We start from the raw sequence: 16982 nt of genomic DNA, 5'->3' as shown, positions 1-16982 counted from the left end.
TTGGCAGCTCAGTGATGGGCCATTTTGATGACTATTTTTTTCCTACACCTTGAAGCTTTGGAACTAACTACCTTCTTGTGTCTTTCCAAATTACTATGACCTGGCACATTTTAAAAGATAGTTTTTCACAGCCTCCAAAATACGTAAATACTATCATTTATCTCTTCTTTTTCTGTTTCATTAACCTCTCTATATTTCAATTAAGGCCTGACCTTGATGTAGGTTTTTGTGCATGACTGGAGCCCTTAATGAAAAAGAAAAATTTATATTTCTGTGAGACGATGCAGATGCTTGTTACGTAAGCCAAGAATACCTATTTAAACCCCCTATTCCCAAGCCACTATTTTGTAGGTGAGCCTAATGGGGTTTTTCTAGGAATTCTGTAAGGCATACATAATCTTATACATCCATGAGCAGCTTCTGTGAGGAGTGATTTTTCATTTTCTTGTCCAAAGCTTCAGGACCACTGACGATACATCAGAGTGGCTCACTGTGTTCATTCTTTCTCAAAAAAGTATTAGATTACAGTAAACTCCAGTTCTTACAAGTCAGTTTTTTATCCTTTGCAAACAAAGAGGTGTTAGAACTAGTGAGGGACTTGCTTTTTTTTTTTTTTTTACTGAGGTCCAGTTTTATCAGAAAAAAGAAGTAAGGATCACAGGAAAGACTTTCCCCAGTATTCTTTCTAGAAAATTGTGGACCATGAATTTTAACTAGATTAATGTCAGCTCTCTTATCAAGTTTTAGGTTACATCAGTAGTAGTACTGGCAGTTCATTTTGTCTGTTCCTTTTTCCAGAAGGTAGGTTTCTTCTTGATTGCATAAATTGCTGTGTTCTGGAATGGAGTTTTGTATGATGTGGGATCAGTTGGTGCCACCAGATTGATTTGCCTTGTTTAACGGTAGACAAGGATTTAACCTTACAGAGTCAAATGCAGGCTTTGTACCTCAAAGACACATTTCTGTTACTGTTAAGAATGTTGTTGGTGTAAGAATTTTTGATTTTGGAGGAGTGATGTTATTGCCCTTGAGTTGGCCTTTTGATGGTATGTTACATGATCTGTGTGAGGGCTTTGTTTAGTTAAACTGGCTAGAAAACATGTGTTTTCCAGGGAGTGGAGGGCCACTGTAGGCTCATTGAAGGTTTGAACAACCTTGTTAGACTCTTGCTCTGGGTACTGTTTTTTAGTGAGCTCATTTTGCTTTGGAACATGCTACAGTTCTATCTGTTTTAAATTGAGATGCCCTTGCTGTTCTCATCCACTTCAAAAGGCAATCAATCACTTTCTAAGACTGATAGCTTTATCTTCTCATTTTTTTATATTTGCAACATTTCAGCTCTAGGCCCATTGAGGTTAAGGACTTTGTTCTCAGAAATGAAAGTGATAAGAGTTTCTTTCATGTGGAAGCTGATATTAGGGGTTAACATTAGATTCATCCAGGCCCCTTGCAAGCCTTTATCAGCAAGGAACTTTGTCATTTGATAAAGATCTTCATTCACAAAAGTTCTAAAATAGGCATGATTGACCTCCCTATTGTGGCTCAGGTATCCTGCCTTCAGTAGAGGACAGTCCAGAATTGGAACCAAGTTCCTCTTTGAAACATCTATATGTCATTCTACTCCTTCCACATTAATCCAGGAGTTTCTTTGCTTCCACTGTCACACACGGCCTCCGTAGGACCCACTGGTATGTTGATGTTTTGAATTTAGATATTGTTGTTTTTTATGAAAGATAGATCCTCTCCTGAGTTTCTCTTTTGATTTTTTCCTTTCCATTTCTATTTCATATGGTTATGCTCTTTCATATGGTTATGTCTTTAGTTAAGAAATGTAGGGTTGTGAATGATGAAAAACTCACTACAGTATATCTTCTTTAATAATATTTTCTTTCACCTATGACAGTAGGAAGCTAAGGCACAGACTCCAGTGGTGAGTAAGTATCTTTTCGTAGTTACCTGTTTGTATTGTACAGGGAGGGACTTTATACTCCTTGGCCTCATCTTTTGAATTTTCTTATCATGATGCCTCTTAAATTTCTTTTTTGCTCTCTGCATAAACCATGGCTTTATTCATTTATCCCATTCATTTACAATTTTTATGAAAATACTTCCTAATCTTTTTTTAGGGAAACTCTTGATTATTTTCCTCTGTTATGTACTCTGGTTTTTCGTTCACAGTGTACATCATCAGTCTGTTGTTGAACTTAAAGGTTGTAATCAGATCACCTGTCACACTTCTGTCTTTCAAGGTAGGCAAATTTAAAGCCTGGAGCCATTTCCTGTAACTGAGCTTAAATAACTCTGGTACCATCTTTACCATCATTATGTGCTGAAAAAGGACTGGTGATTGGGAATACCTGGTTTAAAAAGCGAGATATACATAAGTATATGTATGTAAGTAGGAGAGATGGCCAGAGAGCGTTATTGGATTACGTCTTAATTGATAGACGCACGAAAGAGAGACTTTTGGATGTTAATGTGCTGAGAGGTGCAACTGAAGGGATGTCTGATCATTATCTTGTGGAAGCGAAGGTGAAGATTTGTGGGGGTTTTCAGAAAAGAAGAGAGAATGTTGGAGTGAAGAGAGTGGTGAAAGTAAGTTAGCTTGGGAAGGAGACTTGTGTGAGGAAGTACCAGGAGATACTGAGTACAGAATGGAAAAAGGTGAGAACAAAGGAGGTAAGGGGAGTTGGGGAGGAATGGGATGTATTTAGGGAAGCGGTGATGGCTTGCGCAAAAGATGCTTGTGGCATGAGAAGCGTGGGAGGTGGGTTAATTAGAAAAGGTAGTGAGTGGTGGGATGAATAAGTAAGATTATTAGTGAAAGAGAAGAGAGAGGCATTTGGACGATTTTTGCAGGGAAAAAATGCAAATGAGTGGGAGAGTTATAAAAGAAAGAAGCAGGAGGTCAAGAGAAAGGTGCAAGAGGTGAAAAAGAGGGCAAATGAGAGTTGGGGTGAGAGAGTATCATTAAATTTCAGGGAAAATAAAAATATGTTTTGGAAGGAGGTAAATAAAGTGCGTAAGACAAGGGAGCAAATGGGAACTTCAGTGAAGGGGGCTAATGGGGAGGTGATAACAAGTAGTGGTGATGTGAGAAGGAGATGGAGTGAGTATTTTGAAGGTTTGTTGAATGTGTTTGATGATAGAGTGGCAGGTATAGGGTGTTTTGGTCGAGGTGGTGTGCAAAGTGAGAGGGTTAGGGAAAATGATTTGGTAAATAGAGCAGAGGTAGTAAAAGCTTTACGGAAGATGAAAGCCGGCAAGGCAGCAGGTTTGGATGGTATTGCTGTGGAATTTATTAAAAAAGGGAGTGACTGTATTGTTGACTGGTTGGTAAGGTTATTTAATGTATGTATGATTCATGGTGAGGTGCCTGAGGATTGCCGGAATGCTTGCATAGTGCCATTGTACCAAGGCAAAGGGGATAAGAGTGAGTGCTCAAATTACAGAGGTATAAGTTTCTTGAGTATTCCTGGTAAATTATATGGGAGGATATTGATTGAGAGGGTGAATGCATGTACAGAGCATCAGATTCGGGAAGAGCAGTGTGGTTTCAGAAGTGGTAGAGGATGTGTGGATCAGGTGTTTGCTTTGAAGAATGTATGTGAGAAATACTTAGAAAAACAAATGGATTTGTATGTAGCATTTATGGATCTGGAGAAGGCATATGATAGAGTTGATAGAGATGCTCTGTGGAAGGTATTAAGAATATATGGTGTGGGAAGCAAGTTGTTAGAAGCAGTGAAAAGTTTTTATCGAGGATGTAAGGCATGTGTACGTGTAGAAAGAGAGGAAAGTGATTGGTTCTCAGTGAATGTGGGTTTGCGGCAGGGGTGTGTGATGTCTCCATGGTTGTTTAGTTTGTTTATGGATGGGGTTGTTAGGGAGGTGAATGCAAGAGTTTTGGAAAGAGGGGCAAGTATGCAGTCTGTTGGGGATGAGAGAGCTTGGGAAGTGAGTCAGTTGTTGTTCGCTGATGATACAGCGCTGGTGGCTAATTCATGTAAGAAACTGCAGAAGCTGGTGACTGAGTTTGGTAAAGTGTGTGAAAGAAGAAAGTTAAGAGTAAATGTGAATAAGAGGAAGGTTATTAGGTACAGTAGGGTTGAGGGTCAAGTCAATTGGGAGGTAAGTAAACTGGAGGAAGTAAAGTGTTTTAGATATCTGGGAGTGGATCTGGCAGCGGATGGAACCATGGAAGCGGAAGTGAATCATAGGGTGGGGGAGGGGGCGAAAATTCTGGGAGCCTTGAAGAATGTTTGGAAGTCGAAAACATTATCTCGGAAAGCAAAAATGGGTATGTTTGAAGGAATAGTGGTTCCAACAATATTGTATGGTTGCGAGGCGTGGGCTATGGATAGAGTTGTGCGCAGGAGGGTGGATTTGCTGGAAATGAGATGTTTGAGGACAATATGTGGTGTGAGGTGGTTTGATCGAGTATGTAATGTAAGGGTAAGAGAGATGTGTGGAAATAAAGAGTGTGGTTGAGAGAGCAGAAGAGGGTGTTTTGAAATGGTTTGGTCTCATGGAGAGAATGAGTGAGGAAAGATTGACCAAGAGGATATATGTGTCGGAGGTGGAGGGAACGAGGAGAAGTGGGAGACCAAATTGGAGGTGGAAAGATGGAGTGAAAAAGATTTTGAGTGATCGGGGCCTGAACAAGCAGGAGGGTGAAAGGCGGGCAAGGAACAGAGTGAATTGGAACGATGTGGTATACCGGGGTTGACATGCTGTCATTGGATTGAATCAGGGTATGTGAAGCGTCTGGGGTAAACCATGGAAAGTTGTATGGGGCCTGGATGTGGAAAGGGAGCTGTGGTTTCGGTGCATTATTACATGACAGCTAGAGACTGAGTGTGAACGAATGGGGCCTTTGGTGTCTTTTCCTAGTGCTACCTCGCACACATGAGGGGGGAGGGGGATGTTATTCTATGTGTGGCGAGGTGGCGATGGGAACAAATAAAGGCAGACAGAATGAATTATGTACATGTGTATATATGTATATGTCTGTGTGTGTATATATATGTATACATTGAGATGTATAGGTATGTATATTTGCGTGTGTGGACGTGTATGTATATACATGTGTATGTGGGCGGGTTGGGCCATTCTTTCGTCTGTTTCCTTGCGCTACCTCGCTAACGCGGGAGACAGCGACAAAGCAAAATAAATAAAATAAATAAATATAGATAAATACCATCTTTGTTGAGTGAAACGTGTAAGCATAGGCGATTGAAATGTGTGTAAGCATAGGCAATTGAAGGTAGTTGTGAGTAAAAGTGAAGTAAAGGTGTTTGAAAGGAAATAGAAAATAAAGTGAAAGAATAGATGTTGCAAAACCCTGTAGAGTGAGAGAAGAAAGTATAGTACACTGTGTCATAGATATGTAGTTAGAAAGAATGGATGAGCTGACAAAATGTAAGAATATTGGAGCTATCTTGAGGAAGTTTGGTGAATGGAAGGAGAAATAAGGGAGAGAGTTGTAAAGGGTAGAAGAATCATTAGGTCCCTTAACAGGAGAATGAAGAGTAGAAGTATGTAAGTGAAGAAAGGATTAAGGAACAACATAGTACGTTTGGCCCTGACCTGTGCAGCTGAAACATAAACATAGAGTGAGTCACAGGGGTCAAGAATTCAGGCTGTGGAAGTGAGTTATTTCATAGGAGCATGTGGTATGACTAGATGGAATGAAAAAAGTAATGAGGGGATGTATGAGAGATTTGGTGTAGCAGGGAATGAATTGTGGAATGTTATAGTTTATGAAACTTAACACTCTGAGGTGATTTGGGCATGTGGAAAGAATTTACATGGATAGTGTATAATATGATTAATGGGGTTAGTGTGAGAGGAAGTCCATCATTGCCACAGGAAAATAGAGTGAAAGAGTACTAGAAGGAGAGAGATGGGGTAAGAATGCATGTAATGGTGTTTGTAAGGGAGGCATGTAAGGACAGTGACAATTGGAGTCCCTTTAACATGATTAGCATCTTGATGGGGGTTCCTGTAGGGAATGGACATCAAAGATATAGATCTTTGGTGCTCTCCTCTAGACCTTTTCTATTGGCTGTATGTGCTTCTGCAGTGCCTATATGTGAGAAGTACTAGAGGGAGAGAAATGGGGAAAGAATGCATGGAATGGTGTATGTAAGGGAAGTATGTTAGGACGGGAATAGCTGGAGACTCTTTTACCTTGACCACTTCATTGATGTGTGTTCCCAAGGGGAACCAGTAACAGAGATATGGATCTTTGTTACTCTCCTCTGAACCTTTTCTATTGTTTCTTTGTGTCTTTGGCTGCAGAGCCTACACTTGAGTAACTTATTCTAGTTTTGGCCTTATGTATGATATGAACAGCTGACTGAATAATTCCTTATCCATGAACTTGAGTTATATTCTCTTCTTTACTAACAGACAGTTGGTTACCTCAACTCTTCCCCTAAGATGGGACTTTAGTGACTGGTTAGGGATAGCTTCAACTCCAATTCTTTCTCATGCACAGATTCCTGGATCCAGCTTATTACTTTCTAGATGATATCTATATTGAGGCCTTCTTCCACTGTGACCCATCCTCATTACTATACATTCCCTTGGGTTGAACTTCATCAGTCATGTATCATACCAACTTTGGAGTTTGTGAAGGTCCCCTTGTAAAGCGTTGAAATCCTTCACTCTTTTCACTTCCCTGATCAACTTTGCATTGTGTGCAAACATATACAGGTTGGAGTCCATGCCTCCAGGCAAGTCATTTACGTATAACAAGAAGAGTAGTGATCCCATAACAGAACCCTGTGGAACTTTGCTGTTAACTTCAATCCATTTTGAGAAGGCTCCTTTGACATGCTATCTTTTTTCCCTTCCACTTAATTAATCTGTCCTGTTTGTTGAATGTGGTTACTACATCATCTCCCTTCCATGATGTCATAGGCCTTGGCAGTTTGCTCTTTGGCAGTTAGTTCCCATGAAAGAACATCATCTGACTTTTCATATTTTGTGGTGGTCAAAAAGGGGGAATCCTCATGGATATGCATCATATAGTGGGAAGTGAAAGTCTTTAACCCTCCCCCAAGAGAGTGCTTTCTCTTGTGCCTGTGATAGAGAATTTGTTCTTCAATCTTGGAGATCTAGATTTTACAAAGGTGTAGCTGCCTTTATAGAATACATGGTCTGTATTTTACATATCATGTATTTGATTCAGATGTAAATAATTTAAATCTTCTTGTACATTATCCCTTTCAGTGTTATGGATGTCAGTTAATGCTCATCATAGCAGGTTACTCTTGGTGTCAGTTTGCACACATAATTTCCCACCATAAACAGAAATTTTTTTTGCATATTGCAGACTCTGTTGGCCAGCTTTAGGAGGCAACCCAAGCAAAGGATGAGTCATTGGAGCTGCCTGGAAGTCTGGTGAACTGTCGCATGCTATTTCTTGGGAGTCAATCCTTGTAATGCCTTCTGTTGTGCCCCCACTGTCTGTACTTAGAATTGGCTGCTCCAGCAAATAACACATTTTTCCCAAGTAGGAATGTGTGACCCTTGATTTATGAGAAAGAATGAGTACTCACTAGTTTTGTGCAACTAATCACATAAATGAAAAAAGTTATGTTTCTTTTTGCGTGCTGAGGATTGGCCAGTCTAGTATATATCGTGGTTTTCTTAAACAAAAATGGTTAGGTCTTAGTTCATGAAAAACAATTTTGTTGTTTTATTGTTTGTGTACTTATTCATGAATTGAAGACCTTGTGGAGAGACCAAAAAAGAAAGAAAATGCACAGAATGACTCTTGATGTTGATCTCTAATGAGGGCAGGACTTATTTAACATCCCATATTCTCTTTAATGAATGTTTTGACAGTATACATCTCTTTCAGGAACAAGTGTGAAAAGTGGTGGAACAGGAAAGTTTTCATGGCCTCCAACTCAGGACCCCAGCACCTCCACACCCGTTGAAGAAGAGGTTGCCCCAGACTCTACTAACCTCTAGTGAACTTCTTGGTGATGTCTGCTACAGCCTGATTCTTGTATAGCCTGGTGTTTATACAGCTTAGTACTTGTACAGCCTGGTGCTTGTACAACCACTTATTTGTATAGCACCATGTTAGTTAAGAGTGGTTGGGTGTATATGCAGCTTGGTGTGCGTGCAGCCTGGTGCTGCCACATCCTGACACTACATATTCATAATCTTGCACGGATTGATTTCAGAATAACATCTCACTTATCAAAATGTGAAATCAGGTCTTTCATAATGCTATGGTTGTGTTTTCTTGGAACCTATTCCATAGATTAATTTGGATATAAATTAGTTGGTGTAGAGTTCTGTTTCAAATGATTGACTTATTGTTTGTTTTGACTCTTAGTTTTTGAAAGTGTTGGTTAGTGAATGAGGCCTCATTGATGTGTCAGTTAGCAGACATGAGCAAGGATGAAGTTGTAGCATACATTTCATGGGTACATCTTCCTCACCATTCTGAGAGATTGTAATTTTTACTTAAAATTAATCCTGTGATTTCCGTTTTTGCATGATACTAAATCATAGCTGAGGTCATAGAAAAGTTGGTTGTGCTGGAGATTGATGTTGCAAGTGAATCATTGAATGTAATGACAGTCTCCCTCATTGCCTGCAAGAGGGTGTTTTGTGTCATGCTGTGTTACCTTCATGACTTGTGAAGGCAGTAGATGAGATGAATTTGGTGCTCGGTGAAAAAGTTGGTACAACTGAATCATGTTTGTGAAGCAGGTTTATTTTAAAGCCTGCATTCAGGATGCCTCTCTCACTGTTGTGTGGCAATGACTAGGGAGGGAGAGCACCACTCCTCTTACTCACATTATAAGGTGCCCTCCCCATTGCACTCCACTAGAACCATCTGGAGAAAGGCTTTTTGTATTTACATTATATATAGATCCTGTAAATTTTCTTATAAACTTGGAACCTTTAAAAATTAAGGAGAAAAATGATCAGTTTGTCCTATGGTAGGTCCGTCCTCAGAAAATGAACCTTTGGATTTAAGTGGCCCCATTGGCTGGCCTGTAAAGTGTTCCTTCAAAATATTGAAAAAATCAAAAATTTGGAAAAATTTGATAACTGAAAAAGTTATTTATTTTTGGTGCTTTCTTGTTCCACAGCAAAAACACACCACTACCATCCACCACAAATAATTGTCCCCTTTTACATATTACCCCTGATAACAAATTGCTATTCTCTCCACACATTACCACTATCCGTATACATGATCGCATCCTTCAGATAATGCCATTTTCCATGCAAACAAGTCCTCTCCACACTGTGTCCAACACACCACCACGTTCACCAGAACACACCATTATTGTTTCTGCACACCACCACAATTTTGTATAAACCACCATTACTTCCCCCATGCACTGACCATGTTTGTTTCTTCAATACTTCACATTGAACTTGAAAGACATGTAACAAGACATGTAAAGTGATGTGATGAGCCCCAGAAAACATATTCCGATGTGATGTAGCTTCATCTGTGCACTACACTGTGGGGTGAAGTCCACTTTGTTAATCTAGCTTCATGTAAGTCATTTGTAACATCAAGGTCAACCATGTTTGAAAGAGAATCTGCCATGAACCATCCTTCATCATGGTAGAGACTGTCATATCATGTACAACCAGGAGGATTTGAAGCAGACTAGAAGCATGTGCTCCATCAAGTATACCACATAGACATTGAACAGTGCATTCATTGTTGATGTGCATGGAGTTTGGTCAATATTCTTGAAAATGTGTTTCATCCATGCTGTGGAGCAAAGCATAGATAAGTAATATTCAATCAGGAAAACAAGTTAAAAGACAGCTGTTCTTTATATGTCATACTCGGCTCCCATTTGGCCAATAGGTTACTCATAAGAAATGGCTCAGATTCAAAACCCTTTTGTACATGCACTTAAACAGAGACAGAAAGAACGCTTGTGCATGTTTTTTATACTCAGATGTTTCTCCAACCATGAAGTGGTAGCATCAGGAACAAACCAACATCAGCTTTATTTGCACACATCCTCTCTTTAGCTATGATATGTAATGTACTGAAACCACAGCCTACCATCTGCAGCTAAGCTCCACATGTTATTCCACAGTTTATTGTAAGCACTTCATTTTCCTTGGATTTCCCTGTTCATAGCAGTCTCCAATATATCATGTCAGTCCAATTAATTTTGTCTCATGGGTGCCTCTCGCCGATTGAATGTTCAGGCTCCAGTATCCCAGAGCTTTCTTCTTCTATCCTTCCACTTACTGTTTGGTCCTCCACTCCTATTATGTTCTTCCACTTTTGATATATAGATGCTTTTGATCAGTTATTCTTCATTCATCCTTGTCATAATTTGAACCCCTTGAGCATCTGTGGCCTGACAGACACTGATCTTTTCCTCCACTCATTCTTTAATGCATCCAGGACCTTACCTTCATTTTAACACTCACTTCAGCCCTCAAGGTTTCATCCAATGCCACATCTACTCCCAGGTGCTGAAAGCAGTGCACTTCCCCCAGGTCCTCACCTTTCAAACTTATAAACACTGTCCTCTCATCTCTTTTTTGCATCTTATTACCTTACTTTTCATTTGCTTTCATCTTTCTCTTTTCTTACACTTTCCCTGATTGGATTCTCTCTCTAAGGTCTGCTGCGAGAGCTGTGTTTTCAATCTCCACAGCACTCCTCCATCCACACCCCTACCTCTCATGCTCATAGCTCTAAGACCCATGGATTCTCTTACTGAACCAAACTAGGCAGTCTTTGCCAGGAACCACTCACTCTCCCCCCTTCCTACTTGCACACATGCCCTACTTTCCTGGCTCACGTTGCATACAGTAACTTTCAGTTTATACACCCAAACATTAATAGCAGCTGCTAGGCCTTTCTTCATATCCATAAATGCCACATGCAATTAACTCTCTTTCTCTAAGTATATCTCGCAGATTCTTCAAAAGCAGACATCTGATCCCTTCATCTCAACCCCTCATTAAACCAATCTGCTCTGCTTCCTTTAGCTGTTCTGTGCTTGCTATCACCCTCTTAGCCACCACTGTTCCTTACACCTTACCAAGAATATTCAACAAACTCGCACCTTTTTGATTCAGGTGTTCATTTTTTCTCCCCTTTCCTTTATACAAGAGTACATGTATTCTGCCAGTTCTCCTGAATCTCACCCAGAGCCATACAAATGTTGAAGAGCCTGACATACCAATCATTAGTGCTCTTACCCCTTCTTTCTTTGGAAACTCAACTGCAATCCCATGAACTCCTGTTGCTTTGCCACACTTCATCAAACACAAGATGTTCTTAACTTCCTTTTTTCACCATACAACTTGCCAGGATGCTCTCATTCTGCACACCACCCTGTCTTCTAACATATTCAGTAGTCCTTGGGAATACTCAGTTCACTTGTCCTTAACTTGTTGATACTTCCCTGCCTCAACCCATCATTGTCTTTCACTATTTATTCTCATGTTCTCCCTGCACAATTCACTTTATTCCAAAACATTTTCTTTTCCTCCCTGAAAGTTATCAGTACTCACCTCATCTCTCTTTTGCCACCTTTTTCAGCTATCATAACTATCTCTTTGCTTCTTGTCACTTTCTCATACTCCTTCCCTGCAGAAACTATTCATATACCTCATGTTTCTTTTTCACTAGCAAGCTTACATCTTATACCACCACTTACTACACATCCTTATACATCCACATCCTACCTCTGCATGCCTCACACTCACTTTCACATGTAAGCATTGCTTCCCTAAATAGCCTCCTCTTTTCTCCCACTCCATTGTTTCATATCTTTCACTATTCTACCAGTCATGATTAAGTGTCCTTTGGTATTTCTACACATGGGTATCTTTTTTTCCCTCTCTCTTCTCACGTCATTACCTCTTCTCCTAAAATCAGTTTCCAACTCACCACCACCGAGAAATGACCAGGACACCTCAGGCTGCCCTTTTCAGTACATTCACATCCAACAACCTCTTCTTTGCATGCCTGTCATTTTGCACATAATCTAGTAATACCTGTTATCTCAACCCTACTCATCAACATATACATGCATGTATGTATATGCATCTTCCTATATATATTCCCATACACATATATACACAGATATATATATGTGCACACCTACATATGCACCAGTAAATTTTATTCACGTAAATTGGTCATTGATAGTGCCTTTTATTATTTTGTATGATTATTGTTGATTCTGGTTATTGTATTATAGAGTAAATGAAGTGTATTTAAAATTTTGTGTAAAGGAATACAGATGAATATTTATCCAGTAATTATATGTACCTTTTTTTATAGAATTTATACAGGAAATTTAAACTTTGTGTAAGATAGCAAAATTATTTTGCTTGTCTAGTCACATAAAGGAGTCTTTTATTCCAGTGCCAAAGCCAGCACAAAAAAATTGATATACGTAAGACACTTGGGAAGACATTCCTGTTCAGATGCTGAATATTATTTTGTGTTATTTAGTATTTGTATAGATATTCCTTCATTTCAGACCATGAAACACCAAGCTAAGGTTTGATCATATGGGACTAGCAGCTGGTTTCCAAGTTCACATCTTGAAACAAGAAATGTCAAATCACTTGAGAGCAAAATGTGGTCCTCTCAGTTCAGACCTTGAAACTACCAAACAAAGGGTCAAGTCATGAGACTGGCAGGTAGTCCCCTCAGTTGAGACAAAACTATCAGGCCAGGATCAGGTCTTTTGAGATTGATGGGTAGCTCCCTCAATTACAACCATGAAACTACCAAGCTAGGGCCATGTCATGTGATCCTCTCATTTGAGAGTTGTAAACTATCATTCCAGGGTCACGTTAAGTCAATGTGACTAACATGTATTCCTTTCAACTGAGATCTTAAAATTACCTCATTCATATAATGAACCGGCAGGTAGACTCCATAGTCGAGACTATGAAACAGCCTAATCCAGGGTCAGGTCATATGGGACTGGCAGGTAGTCCCCTTAGTTCAAACTATAAACTTCCAAATCAGGGTCAACTCCCAAGAGATCAGTTTTTGATACCTTCAGGAAATAAACCACCATACCGGGGTCAGATTGAACGGGGACAGTAGCTAGCCTCATGGCTGCCATTTCTATAGTAGCACAAGCAGAATCTACTCCCACTTGTACTTTAGCATACCCACTGACTCAACATCAAGTAGCTCATGCTAGGCAAGTACTCACAAGCAGCTTGCCAATTATGAGCAAAGTGGTGTTAGTGTGATTAAAGCTTTTTTTGTGGTCATGGGCATGTCATAGGACTGAAGAGTCAAAATCCATAACATGCACCATGTTGCAGTTTGTGGTCACTTCACTTCAACTGGACAGTAACACACAGTTTAGATTGATAGCTTTTGATGGCAATGTATATTTCATAGGTGCTCTTAAGAATGGTGCCAATTGTAGATGGTCAGGAGCATGAATATGCAAGGTTCATTGGCCTGTTAGTACTGCCATAGTATTTCATGGGAACTTGAAGCATCCCAAGTTAGTGTGAGCTTTTGCACTTTTATTCAGTTCCTTTCATGTACTGCCAAAGAGACTTGTCTTACACCAAAGTTATGTGAAATAGTTTTGTTTTATATTCTCATCCTTATTATAATTACCACATATTTTTGTTAATGTTGTACTTGCTACAGTTGTTGTGTAAGCATATTTGATTGCTGTAAGAAATTAAGGCTAGGGGCTGTGGTAGGACATACTGTAGAGGGCCAGGAGGGGTGTATAGGGGATAGGGGAGAAAGAATACTTCCCACGTATTCCCTGTGTGTCGCAGAAGGTGACTAAAAGGGGAGGGAGCGGGGGGCTGGAAATCCTCCCCTCTTTTTTTTTTTTTTTTTTTTTTTTTTCATTTTTCCAAAAGAAGGAACAGAGAAGGGGGCCAGGTGAGGATATTCCCTCAGAGGCCCAGTCCTCTGTTCTTAACGCTACCTTGCTAATGCGGGAAATGGCGAATAGTTTGAAAGAAAAAAAAGTGTGTGAAAGAAGAAAGTTAAGAGTAAATGTGAATAAGAGCAAGGTTATTAGGTACAGTAGGGTTGAGGGTCAAGTCAATTGGGAGGTAAGTTTGAATGGAGAAAAACTGGAGAAGTAAAGAGTTTTAGATATCTGCGAGTGGATCTGGCAGTGGATGGAACCATGGAAGCGGAAGTGGATCATAGGGTGGGGGAGGGGGCGAAAATTCTGGGAGCCTTGAAGAATGTGTGGAAGTTGAGAACATTATCTCGGAAAGCAAAAATGGGTATGTTTGAAGGAATAGTGGTTCCAACAATGTTGTATGGTTGCGAGGCGTGGGCTATGGATAGAGTTATGCGCAGGAGGATGGATGTGCTGGATATGAGATGTTTGAGGACAATGTGTGGTGTGAGGTGGTTTGATTGAGTAAGTAACGTAAGGGTAAGAGAGATGTGTGGAAATAAAAAGAGCGTGGTTGAGAGAGCAGAAGAGGGTGTTTTGAAATGGTTTGGGCACATGGAGAGAATGAGTGAGGAAAGATTGACCAAGAGGATATATGTGTCGGAGGTGGAGGGAACGAGGAGAAGAGGGAAACCAAATTGGTGGTGGAAAGATGGAGTGAAAAAGATTTTGAGTGATTGGGGCCTGAACATGCAGGAGGGTGAAAGGAGGGCAAAGAATGGAGTGAATTGGAGCGATGTGGTATACTGGGGTTGACGTGCTGTCAGTGGATTGAATCAAGGCATGTGTATGGGGGTGGGTTGGGCGATTTCTTTCGTCTGTTTCCTTGCGCTACCTCGCAAACGCGGGAGACAGCGACAAAGCAAAAAAAAAAAATATATATATATATATATATATATATATATATATATATATATATATATATATATATATATATATATATATATTTTTTAGGAACTTTACACAAAAGATCCCTCAAATGTACATTCTCTTTCAAAAATATTTAGGTAATTGGATTTTTTTTTTTGGATGTATTTCTTTTGCATTGCACTAGTTCATTGCTTTAATTTGCCTGTTTTTTTTTTTGTTTTTTTACATCTTCAAATGTAGCAATACTCTTTTTAATTTTCTCAGAGTTTTTAAACACCCATTTAGTACCACAGCCATTAGTAAGTTGATTTTTTCCTCTCCTAAGTTCATCCCAGATTGACAGGAAAATTAATGCAAGTATGCAGTATGGCAAGTTCTTTCTGGAAAGAATGTACTGTGGTAGATAAAAGTAGGTTTAAATTACTTTTCAGTAGTCCCTTGTAGTGCCAGTGGAATGAAAGTTTCCTTAGACTGATATTCAGATATAGAGAGAGACCAGCCTGTAGTGGACCAATGGCTTTTGACTTCAACTGTGTGTTGGTAAATGGTTAAATTTGTTAAAAGTTTAAAACAAATTCCCTGATGTGCCTTATTGTGATTAAGTTTAGAAACAACATGTGCACATTTCTTGATAACTCTTACCATAATAGCAAGTACACTGTAATAGTTTGTGTTTTGCATGTGTTCAGATGATGTGAAGTGACATAAGTGCTATTCTGAAATATTGGGTTTTATTTCTACTTCCCATTTTTTTTTCCAGTCATATATATATATATATATATATATATATATATATATATATATATATATATATATATATATATATGAATAGACTTTCATATTGATTTAAAAGGTGCATACTTGTAGGAGTCTTGTGTCCAGTGTGTGGCAAGGACTGTTTATTCCCTACCCAACATGTCCCTTTTAAGTTCGTCAATGAGGATTGAGCAACAGTTTAGAGCTTTTATGATAGCTTGATTGACTTTTATTTGAAATATTTATTGTTCCTTGTGTACAATTTTTGGCGTTACTGTATTTACTCTTCTTGAGTGTCTTTGACAGACTTTATCAGGAGGAGGTGGCATGGCACGGCACTGACTCAGTATTAGGCTTCCAGGCCAGTGTTGCCATCTTCCCATATCATCAAAACAATGGCCATTGTGGCTGCCAAGTGTGGATTCCAAAAATATTAGAAATAATGCCAAAAGGTCTTGGCATATATTATCATGTACATAACAATAAAACTTCTTAATTACAGTTGTTGTTTTATGTCTGACTTGTGTGTCTAATTTATGGATTGTCCATGAATGTGAGAAATTTGTAATGAAGAGGAAAGTTTTGTGGGGAGAAATTTTGTGCGTTATCTCTTAGCATGAATTCAACTTTAATGATGTGCTTATTCTGTCTGGGTCTGTTTTAGATATTGTTGTGCAACACAGACAACACCACTCCAGAGTTAGAGAATGAAATTATACACATGGATAAAAACTATTTACATTAAAAGAAACACTTGATACAAAAAAGAGAATGATCATTTACAGCGCATGAAAAAGTTTCTTTAGACATAATTGAAATAAGTTTTCAAACCAAGAAAACTCTTCCTCTACACAAACACAGCTATAAATGATAATACAAGTGCACTTTACATAAGGGCAACTATAGACCACCTAGGTTAACAGTAAATGCAATACAATACAATGCAGTGGCTACATTTTCTGGGCAAGAGAAAATAACACTATTTATCTAGGTGCTGTAGTCTTGAAAGATGCAACAACAAAGTACCTTTTGGGGTATTTTTTTTTTTAATTTATTTTTTTTTTCCAAGAGGAGGAGCAGAGGGGAGCCAGGTGAGGATATCCCACAAAGGCCCAGTCCTCTGTTCTTAACGCTACCTCGCTAACACAGGAAATGGCAAATAGTTTAAAAGAAAGAAAGAAAGAACTATATAGTCAGCTCTGATCGGTTGAAAAAAAATATATGCAAATAAGATACTGATGTTATTATATTATTATAGTATCATCCCTGGGGATAGGGGAGAAAGAATACTTTCCACGTATTCCCTGCTGTTGTAGAAGGCGACTAAAAGGGGAGGGAGCGGGGGGGCTGGAAATCCTCCCCTTTTTTTTTTGTTTTGTTTTTTTCCCAAAAAGAAGGAACAGAGAAGGGGGCCAG

At 39.2% G+C, this 16982-nt stretch overlaps 1 protein-coding gene across 1 annotated transcript in view; it reads left to right on the top strand.

The window, feature by feature from the left end:
• LOC139751129 (uncharacterized) overlaps positions 1-12944 on the top strand; it is a 248865-nt gene extending 235921 nt beyond the window's left edge. Inside the window, exon 10 of the mRNA XM_071666228.1 lies at positions 7874-12944. Within this exon, the coding sequence (XP_071522329.1) occupies positions 7874-7986 (113 nt within the window). The 3' untranslated portion in view covers positions 7987-12944. The remainder of the gene's footprint in view (positions 1-7873) is intronic.
• Positions 12945-16982: the final 4038 nt, after the last annotated feature.

The sequence above is a fragment of the Panulirus ornatus genome, chromosome 11, assembly GCF_036320965.1.
Source record: "Panulirus ornatus isolate Po-2019 chromosome 11, ASM3632096v1, whole genome shotgun sequence".
Taxonomy (NCBI): Eukaryota; Metazoa; Arthropoda; class Malacostraca; order Decapoda; family Palinuridae; genus Panulirus; species Panulirus ornatus.
Note: the sequence above shows the minus strand (reverse complement) of the source record. Positions and strands in the feature narration are given on the sequence as shown.